Source organism: Rousettus aegyptiacus, unplaced genomic scaffold, assembly GCF_014176215.1.
Source record: "Rousettus aegyptiacus isolate mRouAeg1 unplaced genomic scaffold, mRouAeg1.p scaffold_m13_p_5, whole genome shotgun sequence".
NCBI classification, from domain to species: Eukaryota; Metazoa; Chordata; class Mammalia; order Chiroptera; family Pteropodidae; genus Rousettus; species Rousettus aegyptiacus.
This window is the reverse complement of record NW_023416308.1, coordinates 85,186,495-85,210,835: the sequence shown is the minus strand read 5'-3', so window position 1 is coordinate 85,210,835 and position 24,341 is coordinate 85,186,495. Positions and strand designations below refer to the sequence as shown.

General features: G+C 43.4%; 1 protein-coding gene across 12 annotated transcripts in view; it reads right to left on the bottom strand.

The window, feature by feature from the left end:
• The window catches only part of TEAD1 (TEA domain transcription factor 1), a 248,626-nt gene that overhangs the window by 53,584 nt on the left and 170,701 nt on the right, over positions 1 to 24,341 (bottom strand). For 5 of the 12 annotated variants that reach the window (XM_036220453.1, XM_016135432.2, XM_016135433.2 and 2 more), the window contains 8 exons: positions 21,715 to 21,779; positions 19,331 to 19,393; positions 19,179 to 19,241; positions 6,668 to 6,679; positions 5,705 to 5,839; positions 4,454 to 4,500; positions 3,550 to 3,611; positions 2,447 to 2,571 (listed from right to left, as the gene is read on the bottom strand). In XM_036220453.1, the coding sequence (XP_036076346.1) occupies positions 2,447 to 2,571; positions 3,550 to 3,611; positions 4,454 to 4,500; positions 5,705 to 5,839; positions 6,668 to 6,679; positions 19,179 to 19,241; positions 19,331 to 19,393; positions 21,715 to 21,779 (572 nt within the window). The remainder of the gene's footprint in view (positions 1 to 2,446; positions 2,572 to 3,549; positions 3,612 to 4,453; positions 4,501 to 5,704; positions 5,840 to 6,667; positions 6,680 to 19,178; positions 19,242 to 19,330; positions 19,394 to 21,714; positions 21,780 to 24,341) is intronic. The other 7 variants (XM_036220447.1, XM_036220450.1, XM_036220449.1 and 4 more) reach the window with 7 other exon arrangements.

The following is a 24,341-nucleotide window of genomic DNA, read 5'->3' as shown; positions in this document are numbered from 1 at the left end:
GAAACATCTCTGGACTGTATTCCAAGGGCTTGGGGAGCTCTGCCTTTAAAACTATCTACCACTTTCACCTACTGCTTTAACACCTCTGAATATTCTTCCTCCTTCCGAGGCTTTATCAATTCTCTACCTCTCAGTGAAAAGGGTTACTCCTCGAGAAAGCCTGCCCGTTCCCTATTAGTAACTGACAGCATTCAATATTCTTCCTCCCTAGCAGTCACCGCACTTCGCAATGACCTCTTGTGTGATTACTGCCTGGTGCATATCTCCTCATTAGACATTAGACTGCACAAGGGCAGAGACTGTGGCTGTGTGTGCAGCACTGGGCCCCTCCTCGGCACAGCACCTAGCAGGTTCTTGTAAATGACTACAGAACAGACTGAATGAGTCTACCAGTGATTCCCAATGAACAAACAACAAGAGGAATTGGGCATTCTGAGCCCTATTGGTCCATAACTGAAGAGGACAGTCACAATGAGAAGGCTGAAATGGGCTTTTTAATTAAAAAAAAAAAAAATACACACACACACATATATTTTTTAAATTGTGATGAATATTCTAGTCATTTAATCAACTACTGTCTTGGGACTTTTGCTTCCCAATGCTTTGAAATTCTATTCCCAGGGGAAAAACAAAACAAAACAAACAAACAAAAGAAGAGTTGCATGCAAAGGGAAAGATCTGTGCAGACAGGAGATATACAGACTGAATACACAATCGAAGAGACCTTCAAAATTGGTGGAAGTTTACAGTAGTGTAAAAGTGGATATTAAAACAGAAGATTTGGGCTCATGGTCCCTCTGCTTATTGCCTAAATATCTTGAGTAAGTCATTCAATGTGTCTGGGCCTCAGTTTCTTTACCTATAAAATGGGAAAAATGGAATCTACCTCACCGGCACTCTGAGAACAGAAGAAAATGATCAATGATAAAGTACTCCATTGGTAATGAAGTATTATACAAATGAGTTATAAAAAGCAGAGGCATCATCCGAGCCAAAGCAAAAAAGCTTTCAGCCAAAGAATCATCTACACCTTCCAGAAAAAAGCAGCAGCCTAAAATCAGAATATTATACTCTTGTTTATTTCGATGCCCCCACAGATAGGGATTTAAGCCCTCACCATCACCATCACTCTTCCCATAAAACCACTCAGCCACCAGAAAAGAGGGACCCAGCTGGCATCTCTTCCTGTTTTCAATAACCTCATTTTCCTATACCTGCCTCGATGGACTCAATGAACTATTTTACATCTCTTTCTTCATTCTACCCCCCTAAGTTTGGAGCAGGCTCTATTTTCCTGCCAGCTCCCAGAGTTCACAATTTATAGACAGAAAGGTCAGTGAGCTACACAAGGTTCTCAAGTCTCCACTCTGGTGATGGCTGGTGGAAGCCCCTCTGCCCACGGTGTCTCCCCCCATCCTATCACCAGAAGCTTTCCACCAAGCTCAAGTACACTCACAGGAGAGGTCACCTGCCATCGTTCAGCATCTGAGTTATTTACAACAGATGGTGAACTCATTCATGACACGTTTTCCTGATAACAGAAAGGAGCAGACACACAGAGAGCACGACACCTCTGTGCTTTTGGTGGCCCCGGAGGTCAGTGGGGTGGGTGAGAGAGAGTTGGTGAAGGTCCCAAAAACAAACTCACGATTTCCTCAGTTTCTGCATTGGGCTCACCCACACACAGATGGAGTCCTCATACTCACAGCCAAGGAGTGGGAGTAAGGAAAGGGTCTTAGGCTTGCTGGGTGGGAAAGAAGGGAAGCTCACATATGTATGGGAAACAATAGGCCTGGTTGAGAAATGACGGGATGACGGGGACTTGATGGGGTACGGGAGACAACAGAGTCCCTATGCCAACCTTACTGGTATTTATGATATTACAATGCATCGCATTCTATGTCACACTATTAAAGCACCATCTTGTTACGTCTTAAGAAAACATAAACTTGGAAAGGTAGTATAGAATAAGGGCTTAATGTTTAGGCTTGAGTTTTAAAGACATGAGTTTAAAATCCCTAAATCATCAGATATTAACCATGTGACTTTAGGGAAATTACTTAACCTCTCTGTCAGACAGCACTTACCTTTATAATATATTATATCATATATGGTGAGAATAAAATGTGATTGTATATAAAAATAGCTTTGCCCAGTACTAGCCAAGTGGCAAGGTTTGATAAACGTTAAATTTTACCAAATGTACAAGCTTTCAAGGTCCTTCCCATCAGCTCTGGTACCCCCTGGAGTTTCAGGTCCAGAGCATCCCTAAACATTCAGCTCTAAAGTTCTAAACTTGTCAATGCGGATACATTTTTAGTTAACAGAAAGGATGCTTGGCTTTTCTTCCCCAGGTCCACATTCACAAAGGTTATTTGTCAGGCATGAGGGCAAATGGAAATGGAAGCAAATTCTGGATTCGAGGCACACCTCTGAGCACACTCACCGAGTCTGGGTCTCGCTGCTGTTCGAGGAAAGCGGAGAATTCCACCAGGCGAAGTTTGGTTGTGCCAATGGAGCGGCCCTGCCAGGCAGGGACTGAGGGAGCTGGGGCTGACGCAGGCTCAAACCCTGAAAGACCAATCGTCACCTTTAATGCTGGCCATGTGCCTTCCCTTGGGCCTCATGCCAGTACTGGGATAGGGCCTTATAACACGGATGACCCAGGAGGAAAGGCCAACAGCCTGCTCCACCAGAGTCTAGGGGTGGGACTGAGTTAGGTAAGGGTGGAATTCTGGCTAAGGATCCCAGAGGCGGTGGTCCAGAGAAGCACAATGTATGTGGCTCCTCGAAAAGCCAACTTCAGCTCAGGTTATGGACTATGGCATGAGGACACCTAATCCTAGACAAAGGGGCCTAGCTGGGACCAAGGCAAGAGTGACTAAGGGGAAGAAATGAATGTTGGCAAAGCTCTCCTGTGAGACCGGTTTGTGCCGGACACTTCTTGTGTTTGCCCACCTCCTTTCTAAAGACTGCAGCCATAAGCACTGTAGAATATTCTCTCAGAATGCTCCATGGTGTTAGAGGGGAGGTCATTTTCAGTTTGGGAACCCTATAATGGAGAGCAGCTCCACTGAGTAAATTCTACATGCATGTGTGTAACAAGGAAGGCCAGACAAATCTAACCATATTTTCTAGTTTGGGCTTCCATGTAATCTTTCCTTTAAAGAAAGGGTACTAGGAATTGAAACCTACTTATCTAAGAAAGGGTAATAAACCCTTATCTGCCCTCAGGACCTGGATTGCCCAATTCAGTCTGTTAATGAGGAGGAAGGAACCAAAGCAACTTCCCCTTCCAAGGATGACCCGGGGTGCTGAGTGAAAGTGATCACGCTTCCTGTTCACAGAAAAACCCATCTCAAGAGCTCTCAGAAGGTGGCTGCAAGGAATCAGGGACCTGGGAGGGAACACGCTTGTGACCCTTCTGAGCTTCAGGCTAACCCCTGCTTTAAAGAAGGTAGGGTCACGTAGCGGATGTCCATGGCTCTGCAAGTAATGGGGGACATGCAGCTGTGGGACAAAGCGAGAGGGAGACCCAGAGAGACTCACCTGGAATGGGGGCTGTAACCGCTGGCTGGATGGGGTAGGCCTGTTGCACGAAGGGCTTGACGCTGGGGACAGAGGATGGAGAATCAGAAATGGTGACTGTAGCAGCATCTACTCCCCGGGCCTGGCCTTGGCCTCTCACGGCTCTCTAGGGGCCCAGTGGGGGTCCTCCCCACTGTGAGGTTATCTGCCTATAGGTGGGAGCACAGCCCAGGCAAAGCTATGCCAAGACAGAGACAGTTATTCTCTCTAACTGAGGGGGGACAGCAGGGTGCCGAGGAAGGAACCATGAAGCCTCATGCCTGTTCAGTGGGACAAGCTGGACATCTACCTCTGAACCTGTCTTCTTGTCCCTGCAGAGACTGAGGCCTGGCCACATCTGGCACATGCTTCAGGTTCTCCTTCTCTCGGCCAAATAATAGCTCACGTTCTTTTGAGAATATAGGGGCAGGATTTCCTTACTGCTTTCATCCCCTGACTGCCCTTATTTTCTGGTTTACTGTGCTTGCTTCCCTGGCCCTCAAAGCATCAGTAGGATGTTCTACTAGCTGCCCTACCACAGGGAAAGCCAGAACAGAAGGGACTACAGGATCACCTCTACTGCCCTCTCCTTCAGGGGGCCACTTCTCAGGAAGACCCAGGGTTTGCCCTTCAAAGCCATGAAGGGACAGGGATCCTCTTCCTGGTTCCAGATGGATGACCACTAAACTTAAGTTGGGAGTGAGGTATTTACACTTCTACCACATCTGAGCAGTCTCTCCCCTGCTATTGGCCTCAGCAGATAATGATGGGGGATGACTTTGGTGATCTTGGGTTAAATCTTTTCCCTCCAAGCCCCAAGGTAATCTGATCCTGGGAAAACACTACCCAGGGTAGGTTGTGACCAACGCTTTGTCTTCACACTTACTCTTGTGAGGATCCTGGCTGCCCTGTTTGTATCATTCCCGGCCAGAACTGGAAAGCAAAACGTAAGAGGTTTCAGGATTATGAGTTCATTCCAAAGCACACTGTGGGATCTCTACGCTTTGCAACCCCTGCTAACGAGAGCAAGTTCAGACCACCCACCAGCTGCAGACTGACCTTCCCTAAATGTAGTTGTGGTCACTGCTGCCTGCAAAATGGCAACCCATGTCCTCGGTCTGGCAACCCAGGGCTCCCTCTATCTCTTATTACAGATAATCCCTGAGGGCAGGGACCAGGCAGCAGCTTCAGTGTTCTCCTTACACCTGGCAGAGAGCTGGGCGCATTACGGAGGGTTCACAAATATTTTGCCTGACTGCTCCATCCATGCACCCTCCATCCTTCTTTTTTTCCCTCCATTTTGAAACACTCCCTGTGCAATGTTCTGCCACCACAGCTCACAGCACTGAAGGCTCAGCTGCGGGGAGAGGACAAGGCTCAGAACCAGAGGCTGAGAGCTCCAAGTGGTGGTGCAGGCGCCTCCTCTCCTGTGAGTTTTCCTGAGGCTTCCGGTGCCTGCCAAACCCTGTCTGGAGAGGTAGCACTATGCAAAGGAAGTCACAGAACCCTGGGTTTGAGTTCTAATGTCGCTATCCATAGGATTAGGAAGTTATCCAAACTCTTGTTCTGTTACTAAATATCCTCAGTTATCTCATCTGCAAAATGGTAATAACAATAAGAGGCATTTAAGATTCTTATAAGGATTAAATGAGACCACAATGTTAAGCTTCTCAGCCTTTGAAAATACAAAATGAAAATGAAAATGAAATACAAAATGAAAATGAAAATGTTAACAGAATGTCTATTCTTTTAGGAGCCAGTTGTCATAAAGTGACCCTGATGACATAGGAACAGAGACCAAGGACAAAATAAAAGGTAGAACAGAAGAGGCAGATCACAACCCAGAAGGGCACCGGAAAAGTGACACTCAATTCCATGTCTTTAGGGACTAAGGATCCCTTCCTCTTCCCCTCCCCGCCCCCACACCCGCTCTCTCGTTGGGTCTCTCACACTCTCACTCTCTTCCTTCCTTCTTTCCTTTCACCTTTTTGTACCCAGCATCAGTTCACCAGAAGGGGGTCTTTCCCGTGTCTTACACCAGTCCCAGATACGAGCACCAGGTGGACCGCTTCATGCTGACCCACGGTGACCTCACGCCCCTAGGGGCCATCATTTCTGGATCTGGCCTGTGACTCACCCCCGGCGCCCCCGGGAAGGTGGGGCGTGGAATCCCAGGCAGCCCCAGCTTGTTGTGAATGGCAGTGGCTGAGACGATCTGGGCTGATGACATGGCAGCCATATGCTGAAGGGCCTTATCCTTTGCAGTCTGATCCTTGAAGGTGACAGTGACACACAGATTTAATACATAACGCATGGCTACCAGGCAGCTCACACAGGCACAGCCACGAGCACATGGACTAAAATACAGAGCCACAAAAGAGGCTGGAAAAGCAAACATGCACAGATAAATAAACACAGCCAGAAGGCTAAAACACACTCAACCTACTGTAACTCTGAACATTTACTGAGAACACCCAGTGGCAAGGTTTTATAAAAAAAAAAAAAAAAAATTGTTAATCCATTTCCCAACAGAATGGGAAGCGTCTGAGGAAAGTGGACAATGTATTTATTTTTCCAGCTTCTAAAGGGAGATTTCTCCAATTACTTAACATACTCAAGAGGGGAAAAAAAAGGCCCTGCTTTTAAGCATATAGATGGAGCGGGGCAGTGAGAGAAGAGGCGTGGGTGTGGATCGGGGTAGGACCATCCAGAGTGTAGAGAGGTCCTCACTGTGTGCGCTGTCAAGGAGCCACAGTCCCAGGAACTGCTGGAGTCATGCGAGGCCTGGAAGCCCTGGCAGACACCTGGTGGGGGAGGCTCAGAAGCAGCGGGGGAGGGGGAGGGGTGGGAGTAGGGCAATGACGGGGCCAAGCAGCATGCTGGCGGGGCGCATGCTCTCTCAGGTTCCCCCGCCGTAGGTCTAAGTCTACACGGGTTCTTTCCGTAGCCGAGGACACAGGGGATGCCACCAGGTAAGTGGTTTCTCCTTCTCCCAAATGGGTCTTTTCTAGAAAAGCCAAGGCCGGTAACACAAAGCTAGCCAAAGAGTCTGCCAAGCACAGCTAAAATACAGAATACTCATTTTGGTGGAAATACTTACCATGCTTGTCACCTGGATACAACAATAAACAATTTGTTAAAAGGATTGCGTACAAAAGCAGGGTTTTTTTCTTCTTCAGTTAAAAAAATATATGTATACAAACACATAATACTGGGGCATAATAAAATGTATAGGAGTGTGGGTTTTTTCTTTTTCTTTCTTTTTTTTTTTTTTTCACATTTTAGGAGGAAAGAATGGCCCAGATAACTATCTAGAAGGGCAATTACCAGCAACTGCAACAATAAAAACAACCCCCAACTCCTTCGAGCTAGTTCTGTGGCTTCTCTAGTATGGATGGAGAAATGCTTGGACCTCTGGTGGGGGACAAGCCCTGATGATGCTTCATGCTTGGTAAACATGTCAAGGTTCCTGCCTGCTAGTAGAAAGTCCATAAATCTACCTGGCCAAGACTCCATCAAAGCAGGAACAAAATGGTGACGTTGAAATAAAAAGAATGCCCCCCACAGCTGCTATGTGAAGTTCAGAAAGTGAGTAAAAGGTCAAGGGAAACTTCAGATGAGACACTGAGGACCAGTGTAGAGGTGGCCTCACTGTTTACAGGTTTACCCAGAGGTGATGAATAAATGTGCTGAGGTGTCAACGGCAAGACAGAAAAGAGAATTAAAAAAAAAAAAAAAAAAATCAAAGCCTACAATACAATGACTAGGGGCTTTTAAGACAGATCAATTAAGTGCTCCTAAAGTGGTAATAGACACCACTTTGCCCCATACCTGCCAGGACTACCACGTGAAGTTTCAAAAAGTTTATGTTAACCCTTGAAAAGGAGCCTAACACTTCATAAACTTTTACAATATTTTTATACATTTCTCTACCTCTCAAATGAAAAAATAATGAGCCTCATGGAACAGCTCTTCGGGGATGCACATGCTCATTATGAGAATCTGTAAGGCCATGTGCTATATAGCTAAATGCTACCACGAAGAAGGCCCAAGGAAACTTGCAGGATTACTGGTCCCAGTGGAATGGTCACAGGTGACTAGAATGAGGCTTTTGCCACCTCTGGTCAGATGGCATTCTTTGAGTTGAAGCTCCATTTGCTAATCTGGTGAATGCTCTAACCTAAAGCTAGCATCCTCTGGTAACTTTTCTAAAAAAGATCTGAAACATTTCAGACACCGAGATGCCTGAAAAAAAAGACAAATCTTGACATCTGTGGAATTTTATGAAAAACTGACTGGGTGTGTGCTAATGCCCTAAAGCCAAACTGAACCTGCGACACACAGATCTCAGCACCAATCCATCTGATCTTAGCTGGTCCTATGGTTTTACCTGCCATCTGCTCCATCACCCTCTCAGGGGTAATCCATGTATAATAAACAAAAAGCATGGTTCCAGTCACACTTACTCCCTTCTCTGTCAAGAGTACCTTGATACAAACACACACTTGTTGGTTTCTCTTTCAATGAGTCACTTTGGACTCTAGCCCCTAAGCTACTTAACCCCTAATGAGAGGTTATAAATGCCTTTGAGGCAAATTCTGAACTGTAAGTAATGACAGAGGTATAACCATAGATTCCTTCCGCAACAAGGAACAAGCCTTACAGTTTCTCTAGGGCCCATGCTGTGGCGGCTGGGAAAATGGCAGCCCAGACTTCCTGCCTGCCTGGCTGATGCAAATCCAGGAACAACTACCAGAGTTGTGGGCTTGGTTATATTCCAAAAGTACATTATGGGGCCTTTCCCAGACCTGAGAGTTTTGTGTTTATGAAATGCTGATGACAGGGGCGATTCTGCTCACCCAAATACGGAGTGCATTTGTGCACAGTTGGGTAGAGTGACTCAGGAACTGGTAGTCCAGGTCCAAGTAGAAGTGAGTTCCCTACAGCTCCACAGCCCACTTCTATTCTACTAGAGTTGCCTGAGATGTTTCCCTTCACTAGGCTGACTGAAAAGTTCTTCAAAACGTTCATGAAAGTTTGAAACTTCTCTTTTTTAACAGGGAAATCAGTCAATGAAGAGAAAGGTCACGCAGCTTCAGAACAGTCTTTTTCTTTTGTTAAATAAAGTAAGGTTTGACTCTCTTATTACCCAGCATTTCATGAGGTACCCAACTGAAAACAAAAGTTCAAAAGCAGAAGAGCAAATCAACGGCTTCTACTACACCAACTTGCTCTCTGCTAAGGAAAGGCGTACCTGCCTAGGAGTCTGGAGACCTGGTGCTTCTATACCTGCCTCTGTTTGACATTAATGGGTTGTATTACCTTGGATAAGTCATTTAACACTAATTTCTCCAAAATAAAGAGTTGTACCTTATTCTCTAAAGCCCTTATGGCTCAAAAAGTATTGGTAGCTATGAGCATAAATTCTATTATAAGCAAATACATCTTAATATATATAGCCAAAAAACCACTAGTGAAAAGAGAGCAGAATGTTAAAACCTGGATGGCTTTTAGCCGCCTAGCCTAATAGACAGAAAGCCAAGTGTGGAGAGGAAATTTTACCTCAAGTAGAGGTTCTTTCTGCACTTGACCTACCTACTCGAAAATAGGCAATTTTCTGGAAATGGACTAAAATGTCTATACCAGTGATTTCCTACCTTTTGTACTGGAGACACTCTGATTACGCACTTAATTTTATAACATCTCCCCCTTTATATATGATGCACATTTGAAAAACAAAAAGATTAAAACTTTTTGTTTAAAATCCAAAGTAACCCTGCAGATAATAAGCCGTGCCAGGGAGATTTCAAAATCAGAACCAAGAGCCTGGCTGTAGACCCACTTATCCTAAAATGGGAGTACAGAAGGATGCCAAGCTGAGAGATTTCAATGGAGGGATCTCTAAACTGTCATTTTCAGCCTAGAGGTACAGGCCTGGCTTTGAAGAAATTATAACTCTAAGTGTCAGAACTGAGTAAATTGCTTCTCTGTGTTACTCTAGTCACACATCCTGGACTTTTAAACATTCCACTCTATCCTCACCATTCAAACCCCTAGACTAAAATGGGAAGTGAAGGGAAGTATTGCTAATCTATCTAAATATGAAGCTTAAGTAAATTCAAAAATATGTGCTACATACACCTTTGTACGCAATATTAATTTTACTCTCAAATGTTTTCATACCAACATTTCCGAGATGTGGATAAGATTTACATAGGACAAACACACTGTTTTGTCTTGAAAACCTGTTTTAAGTCAATACAGAGTTATTGTCTATGATGTCTTAGATTACAGGAAACATTGCGTATGTACATGTGTACACATAAGCATGCATGAACAAGAAAAATGTGCCCTAGGAAAGAGTTTGGACAACTTCACACTAGTCAGTAGTTATTACTGCTATCCCTAAGATTACAAAGAATGAGGCCACAAAAGCAGACGTTGTTTCTAAAAGGCAAACCTTCCTTTTCCAACTGAACCCTAACTCAAACCCATGATCTGGAATGTGGAAAATGTTTATGGAGCAGGCAACATGGGTATCAGACTGTTGATGAGGTGCTAAGAACAAATGGCTCACCTGCCCTGAAAATGATGGCAGACCAAGCACTCCAGCTTGGGGTGCATGTCTCAGTACTCACTCAGCTTTTTTCCCTGTCCAATTTCGGCACACCATGACATCAATGGCCTCACTACCTAGGCTACATGGGGCCCGGCAGGATCTGTCATGGGTAAATTCCTCAGCCTCAAGTCTTCAAATTGTTATTGTTACTAAATAAACAGTTTTCATATTTCATAAAGCAGAGCAATGCCGCCACTACGACTCTGGGTTCCACAGAATGCCTCCTTTTAATGGTTGAAATGTACACGATGTTTGGAAAAAGTCTGCATGTAATATACATGACAAGAAGACAGCCACATCACAAACGTGCTCTTCAAACTCGAGGACATTTTATGAATCAGTTTCTGGACAGATGGGAGTCTTGTTCTCCTCGCTCCTCTGCTCCCCTAGCTTTTGATTATTTGGGGGAATCAACAATCTCATCATTTGCAGGCATTAACTATATATATATAACTTGTAAAGATAATATAAAAAGATCATATGCCTGCATGTATAATATCACAGCTGTCATATATAGAATTTTAATGAACAGTCTACTAAACCAATATATTCCAAACAGTTTATTCAGGGGTCATCATTTCAGAACTTAAAGACTCTAACCTATTTTATTCATGTAGAAGTCCACCAATTCATCAAGAAAAATACATAAAGTCAGAAAAAAAAAAAGATCATGGATTCAAACACTCTTGATACCTATTAAATGTTTTTCTCCAGATATACTTTTTCCAGCAATATATAGTGCAAGAGAGGAAAGACAGCAATTTGCTTTCAAAATCAGTTTTACAGAAAAAGATAAAATAAAGGACACTTCCCTAAGAAGTAATTTTGCAGATGTTGTTTCTAATCTTGTACTATGTGGATTCACATGACCTCTGCAATTATTAGCAGTAGCCCCTGAGCAGATAAACATCGCAAAACTCTATGAGGGTTCTGGAGAAAGGATGAAGGGCACTTGAATTTTTCTAGCCATGATCTCCAATTTGCTTATTATTAGAGAAAGCCGGATTAAATACAAAAGGGGGCTATTTTGATCAGGCAATAGCTAATGCCGAGTAGAGAAGGCACATTCATACTTCTCCTGACTTGCCATGTAATGAGGAGCAATTAATTCATCTTATTGTATTTCCAAATGCCAAAGACTCCATTCACATCAAAGAAAAATGTTTCAAGGCTTTTACCATTGTTCATTTTTAAATGTACTGAGCTATATTTAGTATTTTATAATTGTCAATAGTGTTTCCTTTCATTCTGATGTGGAGCTTAGCATCATTAAGGATTGCAGACAGGGATCCAAGTAATTTGTAGGTGTACCTGATAATGCTCCACCAGGAAGCCTGTGATTTAGATCAGCTAATGCCAGGTCTGTGTGTTAGGGAGAAGGCACCCTTCTGACCTTAGCCCCCTTTCCCTTCGGAGGTGACAGCAGAAGGCAGGAGGTAAATCTCCCATTAAAAGCCAGAGGAACCCAAGTAGACAGCAGGCTCAAGTTTAGCTCCAGACAAATACCAGTTCCCACCACTCATCTTCTTTAATTCGAACACACAAACACAATGAATAGAGGGCTCAGTTGAGGGGAGATCATGCAAAAGCATCCCAAGGGAGGGAAATGGACCCTCATCCTTGAACAGTACTCTTTGGGGAGGCAGCATGACATCATGCAAAAAGCTTGGGCTTTGGTGCCAGACAGCCCTGGAATCAAACCCATACTTGTTAACCTGAGCAAGTTACATAGTCATTCCAAGACTCTGCTTCCTCACTTATAAAGTGAGAGTAGCAACACCTACTTACAGGACTGCTCTGAGAATTGCATCAAGCACTGTGCACAGTGTCCACAGCCTTGCCATTCACTGAACTTGCAGTCTATGGGGCCCACGTGACTGACCATCCAGGTTTGATCCTGCCTCAGACCTAAAATGCTTAGGAGCCCTGGTCCTGGATACATAACCTGTGTCTCAGACTACTACTGGATGAAGTAATGCATGTCTTCTTCATAGAGAGGCCCATTCCTGGATGAGATCAGTGGTGATACAGCCAGGACTTGGCAGTGTAGACTGCAGCAATGCCCCAGCGAAGTTCTTAAACTCCTCAAGAGAATTAAATTAACAATTTGAACTTTAAAGCTGTTTATTGGAAGGAATAGCAGATCGGGAATAAAGGCCTGTTCAAAAATCAAATCACAAAGGCCATCAGGTCAAAGATGAAGAAAATGGCCTCGGGGAGCACATGGAGCTCTTAAATTAGTCACCAACGAATGGACACAGAGCTCAGGCCTCTTTCTGATCTACTGGGAAGCTGCAATGTCAGCAAGGACAGGTTTTTCTTCAACACATCCAGAGTATGACGTGAATACGTCTACTGCCTAAGACAGTAGTACTGCTGTTGAGGTTAGAGCAGAGTTAATACTTCTTTTCCTACTACTGTCCTCAGTCATACACTCACCAAAACACACTCCAGATGAGAAGTGGCCTGGCCCATCTTTACAGGAAGATGACGGTAGTCCACAATGCACTGGTGGTCTACAGAGTTTGAATGTGGCTCCCACAAGCCTCTGAAGCAGGCAAATAAGGAAGTGCTTTGCTGCTGCTACTTTGGGAAAGGAAGTCTCTGGGCAGGGCCTGGACAATGTTTCAGGACAACTGAAAATATGGAGACTCAGCAGGAAACTCTAAGTAGTATGGTCTGGGATAATAAAGCCCTGGAGCTTAAAAAATAGTTAATGTCCTTTTGATAAATTAATGGTGAGCGAAATAATTCGAGGTAGAAAATAATTTCTAAACTTTCAGGCCTCAGACCATACCAGAGTCTTCTCAGACAGGCTGCTGCCTCTCACTGCTCAACTGAAGAAGATGTCAGTGAGGGGCTAAACGAGAGGAACGGAGGAGATGGGAGACAATTAATGAATGAAACTGGTGTGTGTGTGTGTGTGTGTGTGTGTGTGTGTGTGTGTGAGTGAGAGAGAGAGAGAGAGAGAGAGAGAGACACACATACACACAGAGACAGGGACAGAGATAGAGACAGAGACAGAGACAGAGACTGCTGTAGATGCCGCCAGTGACACAATGTCCAAGGGAGACCCCTAAGTTAACATCCTTGGAATTCCTAAATGCTTGTTCCACAGACCTATAAGCCACTTGCACAGTGCAACTGCATGGATCCATCTTTTTTATAACTAGAACCAGGCCTTGCTACAAAGCTCTGAGTCACCTAAAACCCACCTAGCACCTGAATAGTGATGGGTCGAAAGGAGTTTGCCTGGCAGGGGCCAAACACACGGCACTCTCATGACTGAGAAATAACTTCCACAAAGCTAAGCTCTCTTCTTCGGCAGCAGTTACAATTCTGACTCGTCTCATAGACGCTTCAGCCAAAAAGATTTTAAAAATAAAAACTGAAAGTATATGTTTAATGGCCAAAGTCCTGGCACTCGAGTCACAAATGCCTTGCATTTATTTTCCTTATCCATCTGAGCAGTCTCTTGAATCTCAACTGAACTCTGCTGACCCCTTTGCCCCTTTTCTCTATTGTTCCCAGTTTCTCTGCTCCTGGTTCTTTATCTCATGTCACTCCCTGACCACTTCGATTGTCCCCTAGCTTTTCTTGTCCTTTGCATCTCTCCCATATGGTTGTAGTCTGTGTTCAAGGCCATCCCAAATTGTTGGCCAAGTGTAACTTGGTTTAGGCTTCTATAAATTGTAGAGAAAAAATCTTATGTTAGTACCAATGGCTTCAGCACAAATTCATAGTGGAAAATGAGTAAAAATCTAGATTAGTTTCAGGACAAGGGCAAAAGCAGAAGAGAGAGTTTTCACTGGAATCGATTTTTCTCAGAGAAATAAATGTCAGGGAAAGACACTTTTGGGGGGGAGTTGGCGGGGAGGAGGGAGATTGAGATTGGCTGTGGAAGGCAAGTGGGTAGAAGAAATCAGAAAAAGTAAGAATAATGTTTTGATATTTGATTTCTTTCCCTTAAAAGAAACATTTCTAAAATGTCATAATGAAAATGATCATTTCTGGATAGTACAAACATGAATGTTTTATATGCCATTCTCTGCATTTTTAAACTTTTTGTTATATTAGAAAAGTTAGCACACTCTCAGTTAATTGCCATTACTTTAAGAAAATGCAACCTTTAATCACCAAAGTTTTAAATGTTGGTATTGAAAAGTTTTGGTGTATACTTTTCACACTTAACTTTTAAACATAGCTGATTCTTTTAAAATGAGGAAGAAAGAGCACGCAGCAAAGTGGACTGGAGTGGGGAGCCGGCTGAAGATGATGATAAGGACTGATGATTGTCTTGGGGCCAGGCCCCAGGGGTGTGTGGTGGGCCCTGATCCAGGCCTGCACCTCTCTCACTCAGACTTTACAGCAGCTCCTAAATTAGTGTCCCTGCTCCAGTTTTGTCTCTCTCTTATCTGGCCTCCAAAAATGGTTGGTAAGATTTTTCCAAAGTGTAAATATGAATGAAGCCCATGTGCTCCCCACTGGCCACAGATGAACCTCACTCCTTCATGGAATGATCCGGGACCTTCCTGTTAGGCTCCTCCAGTGGCATTTCCCATCCCATGCTTCCAATTAAATGATGCTCTTCATGGTTCCCCAAACATCCCTGTATCTCAGTGGAAATTCTGCCTTCCTCTATGCTCAATCTTAATGGTACCTCAAGTACCACTGAAAATGAGCATACAGGAAGGCAGAATTTCTCCCACACTCAGAATTAATCATCTTTTCGCAATGCGGTCTTTGCACTACTCTGTTAAATTTCTACTGCAGACCGTAACCCCTGCAAGCTGGGGACAATCTACTGGAAATCTTCCAGTATTTTCCCCAAATATAGCCAAAAATAACAGAGAAGTTTAGTGTTCCTGAAGAACAGAAACGTTGCTTATTTAACTCTCTATGGCTGACATCTACTAAAGGGTCTAGAACACACTGGCTTCCCAGGAAGTGTACAGGAATTAAGTAAGTAATCATTTCTGAGCTTTCGGGGTTCAATTCTACACGGATATCTTAAACTTTTACTAAAACAAATTTTGCTATAAAAATTAAAATTAAAGTCCATGCGTTTCATGGCTCACAAACGAGCACATTGAGAACCACTGCAGTCAGCAGAAGCGTAAACCTGACCTCTGGAACTCGTTCCAAGTGATTTTCAAGAGCGTGACTTTGGCGGTTATGATGACTCATCTGTAACTATGACCTAAGAATGACCACCACCCTCTTCTTGAGTCTGTTTTCTTCAGAGGACTCTGGCAGAACAGGTTACAGAGCTATAGGCGACACGGGCTTTAAAATGGGAAATGTGAGTTTCCTGTAAGGCCGGAAGGGACAGCTGAGGGGCAGCCATCTCCTTTTCCTTCTGCCTAAAGCAGTGTGGTTTTTCAAAACTTAATCAATGGAACAGCCAAAGAAGCCATTGCTAAGGATGAGAGAGCATAAGCTTCAATTAAAACAGCCTTTACACTTTTATACTGAAAGTTTCAAGTAAGATTTCAATCTGAAATATGAGTTTTGCTGCTTCAAAAAGGTTGGAAAACCACAGACTTAAAAAATTCTACAGTGCCCTTCCCCAAGAAGGGAAGAGAGGCTTAAAAGCAAGAGGGGTCTACAGCCATGCCACCATGAACGTGCCCGATCTCGTCTGACCTCGGAAACTAAGCGGGGTTGGGCCTGATTCGGTGGGAGACCACCTAGGAGTACTGGTTGCTGTAGGTGTTAAAAAAAATAAAAATAAAAATAAAAGAGCAAGAGGGATCACATGGAAGCCACACTTGGCGGTGGCCCCAGGTGTGAGTAAATCACTTATTCAAACTCCAAGGGAAGACAGAAAAATGGAGCTTGGCTTCAGTCCTCACAGGAGGGCCACAAGCCTTTGTCCACCCCAGAGAACAGAAATCCTTTGACTTCTGAGCATGTGGAGAAATGGTGAGCATCCTGACTAAGGCAAGCACTGCAAGGACCAGTCCTGAGATGGTCAGTCACCAGCCACCTTTTCCAGGAAGCCCTGCTTCGTCATCTTTGGCAAAGCACAACATCTTTTGTAAGCCTGAATACTTCCCACTGCCCACCCAGAAGCTATTCTTGTTGTTTGGGGATGACTTCAACTTTCTGTATCGAGTTTATCTCATAAGTTGGTGTGGGAGGCCATGAAGACATAGCTGTCAGCCTGACCCCACAACAAACTCAACAAGGAAGCTCATCCCTGCCTCCCACAAATGGGCTGTTACACTCCACTGCTGAGCAAGAAAATGCAGATGGAGTGGTGAGATCTACCTCTCCTACAAGGCCAACAAACTCAAGCCCATAACCTGGTGATCTAGGGAGGTTAATGAGGGCGTCTTTAACAAAAAATGTCCACGGGAGGTGAAGGCAGCAACGTCTCCTCAGGCAGGTGACAGAAAGCCTTATTCTCAACTGTCCTAGTGCCCTCAGACTGGTGACAGAGCAGGTCTGCAGCTAGGATCACATCACCCCGAGTTCCTGACAGTCTCCACAGTGTCAATCACAAACTAAGTCCACGTTTTGACCAAGTGCTCAAAGTTAAAAATATCTTACTTCTAAACTGTGGGTGCTGGGGGGAGGCTGGTAGCAAGGGCTGTATGCCTATCTCTAAGGACATGAGGGGTAACAGTTTATCTGTAGTGTGTGCTGGTGTGAAGCCTTCCACTTGAGAACGTTCTCCCATCTCTACTAGATAAAATCCTGTCTAAAAGAGCAGTGGTTTAGGATTCAGAAAGATCTGTGTTCAAATCCTGACTTTGACACTTACTAGGCCTGGTGGCTTTTGGTGGGTCAATTAAACTCTGAGAATCCTGGTTATCTAAATATTATTTCTTAAAATCTGGATAATGGAACTTACTTTGTAGTGCGGGTACATGAGAAAGCACGAGAGAGGCTATGCACCACGCTAACTCCTGCCTTTCGGTTCCCAAACAGCAGCCTATTGTCCACGCAGCTCGTCCCGGCACTCCTTCCACGTTTTATTTTGGCTCTTTCTGCTAACACTTATCCAACCGTGCCCTATATTTCACATTCCCATTTACATGGCCTGCTCTGTGAATAGGGGGTTGGCTGTTAACTGCCCACCATGATAAGCGCCATGCCTGGAATGCTCAGTTGGTGTTAGCTGATGAGAAGAACAGAGGCCTCCATTTTTCCAAGAATGATGTGGTAGGGAAGAAGGAAAGAAACTACAGTTGATGGAGGTGGTTCTCGGAGCTGAAATGCTGAGCCAGTTGCTACCCGACTACCTCTGTTTCTGCCTCCTCCTTTGTCTGCCCCAAAGGAGAATGGGCCAGCATTGCAAGTGGTGGTGGTGGTGGTGGGGGGATCTTCTTTTTTTAGTTTTTAAGAACAAACACAAATATAACTGTGTGTCTGTGTGTATGATATGTATAATGGCAAAATTGTTTCCATTGAGGAATATTCTTAAAATCACCAAATGAGAAAATGAGTGCTTCCTGTACCCCATGGGGATCCCTCTGAACAGGAGAGCTTCATCCACCACTTACTGGGCCTTTGGTCTAGGGCTATGCGCCCTGGAGTGTCTATAGGAACCACACAGTGTAGAAATAGAGTAATACGTAACATCATGGGTGGACACAAAATTGATGTCTATGAACTTCTTTGTACATCATTAATTCATTAGCTCAGAGAAACTAGAAACAGAGTCAGAACTTGAGCAAACACTGTGGTAGTTACATCCACATAGAGAGGACTGCACCTTTGGTTAAAAAGCAGGATCTAAGAAGTTATCTTAGTCTTCCAACTGCTCAGCCAGTGCAGCTAAAAGCCAGCCACCATCAGCCACACGTGCGAGCGAGCCAGCATGCTGCCCACTGCAGAGGGCACACCAAATGCTCCTTCCTAGTCACTAGTCCTACTCGACAGACAACCTTATTTGCATAAAAAAAGTTGGAGGACTTTGGGACAGGGTCCCAGTGTTCACCACTAAGTGCTATGAAATTGCACTTTGTTCTTTAGGCTTAGAGCAAAAACACAATTTTACTTAATGTATGGAAAAATAAAGAACAGAACAAAAAATGGCAAACGGGAAAGGCAACAACAATATGAGCTACAAATCTGTTTTGATTATAAAGTAAAACTCCATGCAAACTATAATCCCTTTGTATTTCTAAAACAGGGCATTATGAAAAAAAGTCATGTATGCTTTACTGCAAACTTTGGAAGGGCAAAAAATAGGGAGAATTTGCATTTAAAAAATTGCCCATGCCTCTATATTCTCTATGAAAAAATGTTACAAGATGGGAAAATGAGGCACATGTAAAAAAATTTTAAACTCAAGTACGAATGGAACTGCAAACACAGATTTGGTCGGAAGCTTTCCCATCTTTAAGATCTATCTTTTTTTTTAAGGCCTCACTTCCAATTTTTTAAATAACTTAGAAAACAATATTAAGCAATGTAGAAGAAATCTGGCAGGAAATACTGTGTTGGAAGAACACGTGAAGAATTACATGAAAAAGGCTTATTTTTCATGAGTATTCTTGAAAATACATCAAAAACACAAAACAATTTCTAAATATTTTTAAAAAGTAATTTCGTGATGACCACTGTTGAAATGACTCCTGTTTATAATTTCTACACAAACTTTGTGTCTCTGGACTTTTTTCTTCTCCTAGCCAAAGGGCTGCTTGGTGGACATTCGAAGGGTAAAAAAAAAAAAAAATTCAGGGTTTTGTGCTGAAAAGTTATTAAGACCAGCTCTCTGCTGCATTTGCATTGTTATTAGGGACACACACACACACACACACACGCACGCACACACACACACGCACACACACCCACACACTGAGCTTAATGTGAAGCTAGTACAGAAACAGAGAGATTAGACACAAAGAAATGTAAACAGCTCTCACATGCGAGGAAACTAGGTTACGAGAATCCCAGCACCAGGCATTCACCAGTCACCATGGAAAACAGGAAGTGAGATGCATAGCAACCACAAGCCAAAAAGCAGGAAAGCGCATACCTTTAGCTTGGAATGAAAATCACGAGATTTCCTTCTGGCAAGAACCTGAATGTGACTAGACACCTGCAGGGTAGGGGAAGGGAGGAAAACAAAGGAAAAGCCTGTAACCATGGAGATGAAAAGCCCCCTACAACTGGGCAAGCCAGACGTACCTTAATGGCGGCTTGAATTTCTCGAACTTTCTTTCTTGCTAAGACCTGTATATGACTAGACACCTACATTGTTCGGGTTTATGAGGGGAAACAAAACAAAACAAAACAAAACAAAAAAAGGAAATCAAATATAAAATAGCTGCTCCTTAGAAGGGTTTGGGGTGGGGTGGGGAGGGGTAGGTTATTTGCATCTCAACAAAGCTCTGCAGTTAGGAGGACACAGTCCCAGCCAGACACCAAGCCCCCAGCGCTGCTCTAAGCTTTTCAGACTGGGTCATCACTGCAGTGACTTGATTCAGGAGGGAAGTTTAGGCTAATCTAGTTTCTTCTCACCCGGGAGCAATCATGGGCACGGGATGAGAGGGGGAGATTGGGGTTGTTTTCTTTATGAAATTAAAAAGGTGGGAGTAGAGGTAAATGAAAATATTTATAGCTTCTCAGTATCAGGAGGGAAAATCCCTTTTTCTCAATTTAGAAGAGACGATCCATAAATTAGCACATTCTTCAGAATCAAAAAGCTGAAGCTGTCGGTTGTATTCTGATCTCATTAAGAGCTCTGGATTCTGTAGCAAATGTTAAAATAATACTGACATGTAAATTAGATCTCAAAGTGAAATGGAAAGACCCAGTTAGCAGAGCATTTTTTTTTTTTTGCCCTTATAAATATCTTTAATCCTTCCACTCTTTTGGGTATTGACTGGGTGCCAAGTGGATTTGCATATTATTACAAAGCGCAAAGTGTGAATACAGCCAGCCAGCCATCCTGTCAAAAATCTGGGTTGAAAACCACACGGATTTGCTGAACAACAAATTCACATTGGAGAGGTATCACCAACTGCTGCCTAAAAACACCCCCAGGATGCCGGGTGTGGAAACCAAGCCAAGCCTGGCTTCTGAAACAATGATTCCACTGGGTAAACAAATTTGCATCTCTTTCAGCAGGGCTTGGTTAAATTTAGAAGAGTCCCCCAGTGAAGGGGTTGGGCACATGACCAGAGCTCACAGACCAGCAGACAGCCTAGGCCCACCACTTTCACTATGTTAGGAATGAGATCTTGTCTGTTTTTGTCTGTTTCCGAAATTTAGAACCTTCCATGTAAAAAGTTCAGCAACTCAGACTGCGAGACAATTACTTCATTTCAAACACTCTAAAACACAGGATTTATGATAATAAAAGACCCTTTCAGCTTTAACTTTGTCTTTGAGTGTAAATTGTTCGTTCATTTTTTTTTAAGGAGAAGCAGGACCTCCCCCATTCTCTTCACCCTTCCATCTGGCTCCTGCTTTCACTTGTTTTCACCCGAATTTTTGTTCTGATGCGATTCTCTGATTTAATGAGAACCACTGTCCCCTGTCGGGGGAACATCCACCAAACAAAGTCCTGCCTCTGAACACTGGCAGGAGGCCACTTCCCTCTGTGCTGACTCAGCAGCCAGGCTCCCGGCTAGGGCACATGTAGCATTCCTGGGGGAAAGCTCTCCCCCCTCATAAACACTCATGAAAACAACTCATCACTGAGCAGAGGACTGGAATCTGCTCAGGCTTAATGAGACCACAGTTGAGCTTGCCTTTTGGTTTGATTATAGTTTTTAAAATCCATGTCAGATCCATCAGCATAGATCAACATTGAAAAATAAATTTTTTTCAGTTAACAACTCACCCATAAGGTTTGTCTGATTTTTCTTTCCCCCTTCCCCTTTTTCTGTTTTTAGTTAAACACAAATTTCTCATCCATTCCAGTTCTGAACTGGGTCTGAGATTTTGGGCTGCTTTACATCAAAAAGGAGGAGAGCCAGAGCCCTCACAAAGGGCAGAAGAAAATTCCTGACACTGTTCTGCACAAAGGTATTTCAGTTGTAACTTCATTTCAGTCACAGCAGCTACTGACAAAAAGCCATAGCTTAAGGAGCAACAGTTCCCTGGACGCACATCATTCAGAATCATATTCAGGCCAATACTCATGGCTGCTAATATTACTTTTTCATTGAAATGATGACTAATATATTTGTTCCAGGATTTTACAATGCACAAAATCTCAAAATTTCATGACTCACAAGTATATTTGCACCTGCAGCTCTTGCAGCGTTTGCAGATACACAGTTTGGGAAAGAAATAAAACTGTTAAAATACAGTACAGGAGCAGTACATACACTGTCCTTAGCAGTAAAACTTTCCCATCTGGAGACCACATAGTAAAGGGTCACTGAAATGATGAACAGTGAAAACTGAGCCAATTGAAAACACCAAATTTAGACAGCACTGACGTCCTTACAGGGAACTCAAAGTGGGGGCTCCTAGGATCCAAAGCACAGCCAGCCACTGCAGCCAAAATGCCTCCTTGGGCCATTCGCTGACATGCACAATTTCCAGGTAGGTTATTTTACCTGTTTTCTGGTCCTCGTCTTCCCTGTCCTGAGTTTGATGTATCTGGCTATCAATTCGTTCCTACCTGAAAGAAAGAAGAATTTACAATAAGATGGGATACCAAAAAAAAAAAAAAAAAAAAAAAATCTGAAAGCTAAGAATAGAATTCAGAATCCGTTGTAGCTCTAAGTTTATTAATAGTATAAAAATAAAAGAGTAATTGTTTGCAAAAACATTTAGTAGAGGAAGTTAGGATGAGGGGCATTTAATTATGAACTATGATCAGCAATTGAGGACAGATTAGTGCTTTTTAAAAATGTGCCTTTTTGGTTTTTCCCCCATTTGTATCTAAATGGGTGGTCATTTGCATAAGCAACAAATACAAGCATTACTGTGGGAGTCCACAAACCCGGTTCTGTTCTAGCCTTATTTTTCATTTTCATTCCTCCTCACCCAGGTTTCTACTTTTAGTTACCTCCTGGTAGAGTCTTTACAGCCACTAGAGAATGAACAGCTGTGGCCAAGGAAACCCTACGATAAGAAGCTAACAGTACGAAGAAAGCAGATATCTCCTAACGTAGTAGTAGTCACCACACTAGTAACTAACCATACACAAGATCACATCTGCGAAAAAAATGACTCGACCTCCTCAAAGCTTTATTACTTTGGTGGGAAAGAAAATACCTGAAAGTATAAGCAAATACCTCCCATCTATCTGTACCATACCAGGAGAATGAGAAGTTTCAGGCAATCTGACTCTGAAGAACTATAAGACAATAATACAACAGGAAAGTATAGCCCCAAAGCTAAGTGCGGGAAATGTAATCCTATGTGAAGTTAAAAACCCATATCTGCAAGACAAGGGTTCAAACTGTAACTATAATCATAAGTGTATGGCTAGTTATATAATTTGCGTTTGCAGTCTTACTTCCCAGGCATACTGCATACCTGAATAGAGCAAGAGATCTGTCTTATTCCCCAAAGCCTCTCCAGCACCCTGCATACTGCTGGTACACAAAAAGAATAAATGAGGAAGTAACACAGCCTCTGGTGAAAGAGTGACCACATCCACCAGATCTCCCTTGGCCTACTAAAGAACTGGCAGCACTAATGGGGACCAATTAAGAGTGTTCTTATGGAAATCTTGTATGAGAATTTTTAAAACTCTCCCACCACTGCCTGCAACATTCCTATAATTATGGCTCTGTCCACCACCTTTCTGTGTTAGGACTAAAGAACACACAGCCACGGGAAGGCTAAGGAATCATGGAATCTTGGGGCTGCTGGGTCATGCATTCCCAGTCCATTTTACCTTAAAACAGTTAAGGATAAAACGACCCTCCTTATCTGTTGCTTCCTGTAACTTTCATCCTCAGAGTCTTCTTATTCCTCTTAACAAGAAACAAGACTAGTCTCTTATGCACATGACTGACTTTCAGATTACAGCTTTCAGGTCCTCCTGGAGTTGTGTCCAGGCCAAAACTTCCCTGTTCCTTTGTTATCTGTGACAAGCTCTGGAACACCTCCCCTCCCCCCGCCCCTCATATATCCTGTGACCATCCTTTGTCTAATTTTCCTTTTGTAGCCTAGAGCCCAGAACTGTAGGGATGCTCCTGCTGTGACAGATCCACAGCAGAGTGGGTCCATCGCCTCTCTCATCCTAAATACTCCACCTCCGTCAATGCAGCCCAATACTGCATTTGGTTTTGCGGGGCCACCATAAACAGTCAACTTACGTCAATTTGAACTCCTAGGACTTTTTCATATAGACTACTCCGCAGATACATCCCTACCGCTATACCCAGTCTTTTCATGCATAGTTAGGATTTTCATATACAAACACAGAACCTTACATTTATTTCTATTGCATTTCAACCCGTTATATAAAGTCCATCATTCCAGCCTGTCAGGATCTTTTCAGATCCTGATTCTGTAACTACTCTTACCCTTTAACCACAGGAAAAGGACCTTGAAATTCAGTTTTGAGGACTGCTTCTCTAAGGATTCTCTTTCAAACTTTTGAGAACTGCCAATATCTCCTGTAGTGTCATCAGGTCTACTTTTCCATCTCTCAGATGGTTGTACAGATTTTGCAATTTGTCTCAAAGGCTCGCTGATAGCTGAGCCCAGTTAGGAGTGCCTTATTACCAGAAGCCAGACCTAAATGACATTGTCTGCAGATGAGCCAAGCATCCTCCAGCTTGGGGCCTCAATGTGCACCCTGTTCAGGGCTGTCTGAGTAGCCAGGATGAAATAAATCCAAGGCTCTGTATTACATATAATTTCATCTGAACCTTGTCCAGATAGCAAAAATGTCTCCTGTTCCCATACCTGCTTAATTTTCTGTGAAAGCAGACAGAATAGATTGTTATGTGTGACAACCACCCATATAACTAATTTTTAAATTCTCATGGAATTTGGCTGAATGTATGAGATCAATATCCAGGATGGCCACATTTGACTGTATACCCTGGAGTCCATACAAAGGGTACCCCTTGCAGTTAAACAATGTCAACTCATAACTTAGATTACGTACTTCTAAAAATCGCTACTTCTACAACAGGCCCTCATTGAGAATCTACTATGTGCAGAGAGCACTATGCTACAGTCATCATTCCATTCAAAACTTGTCTTAACTCTCATGACC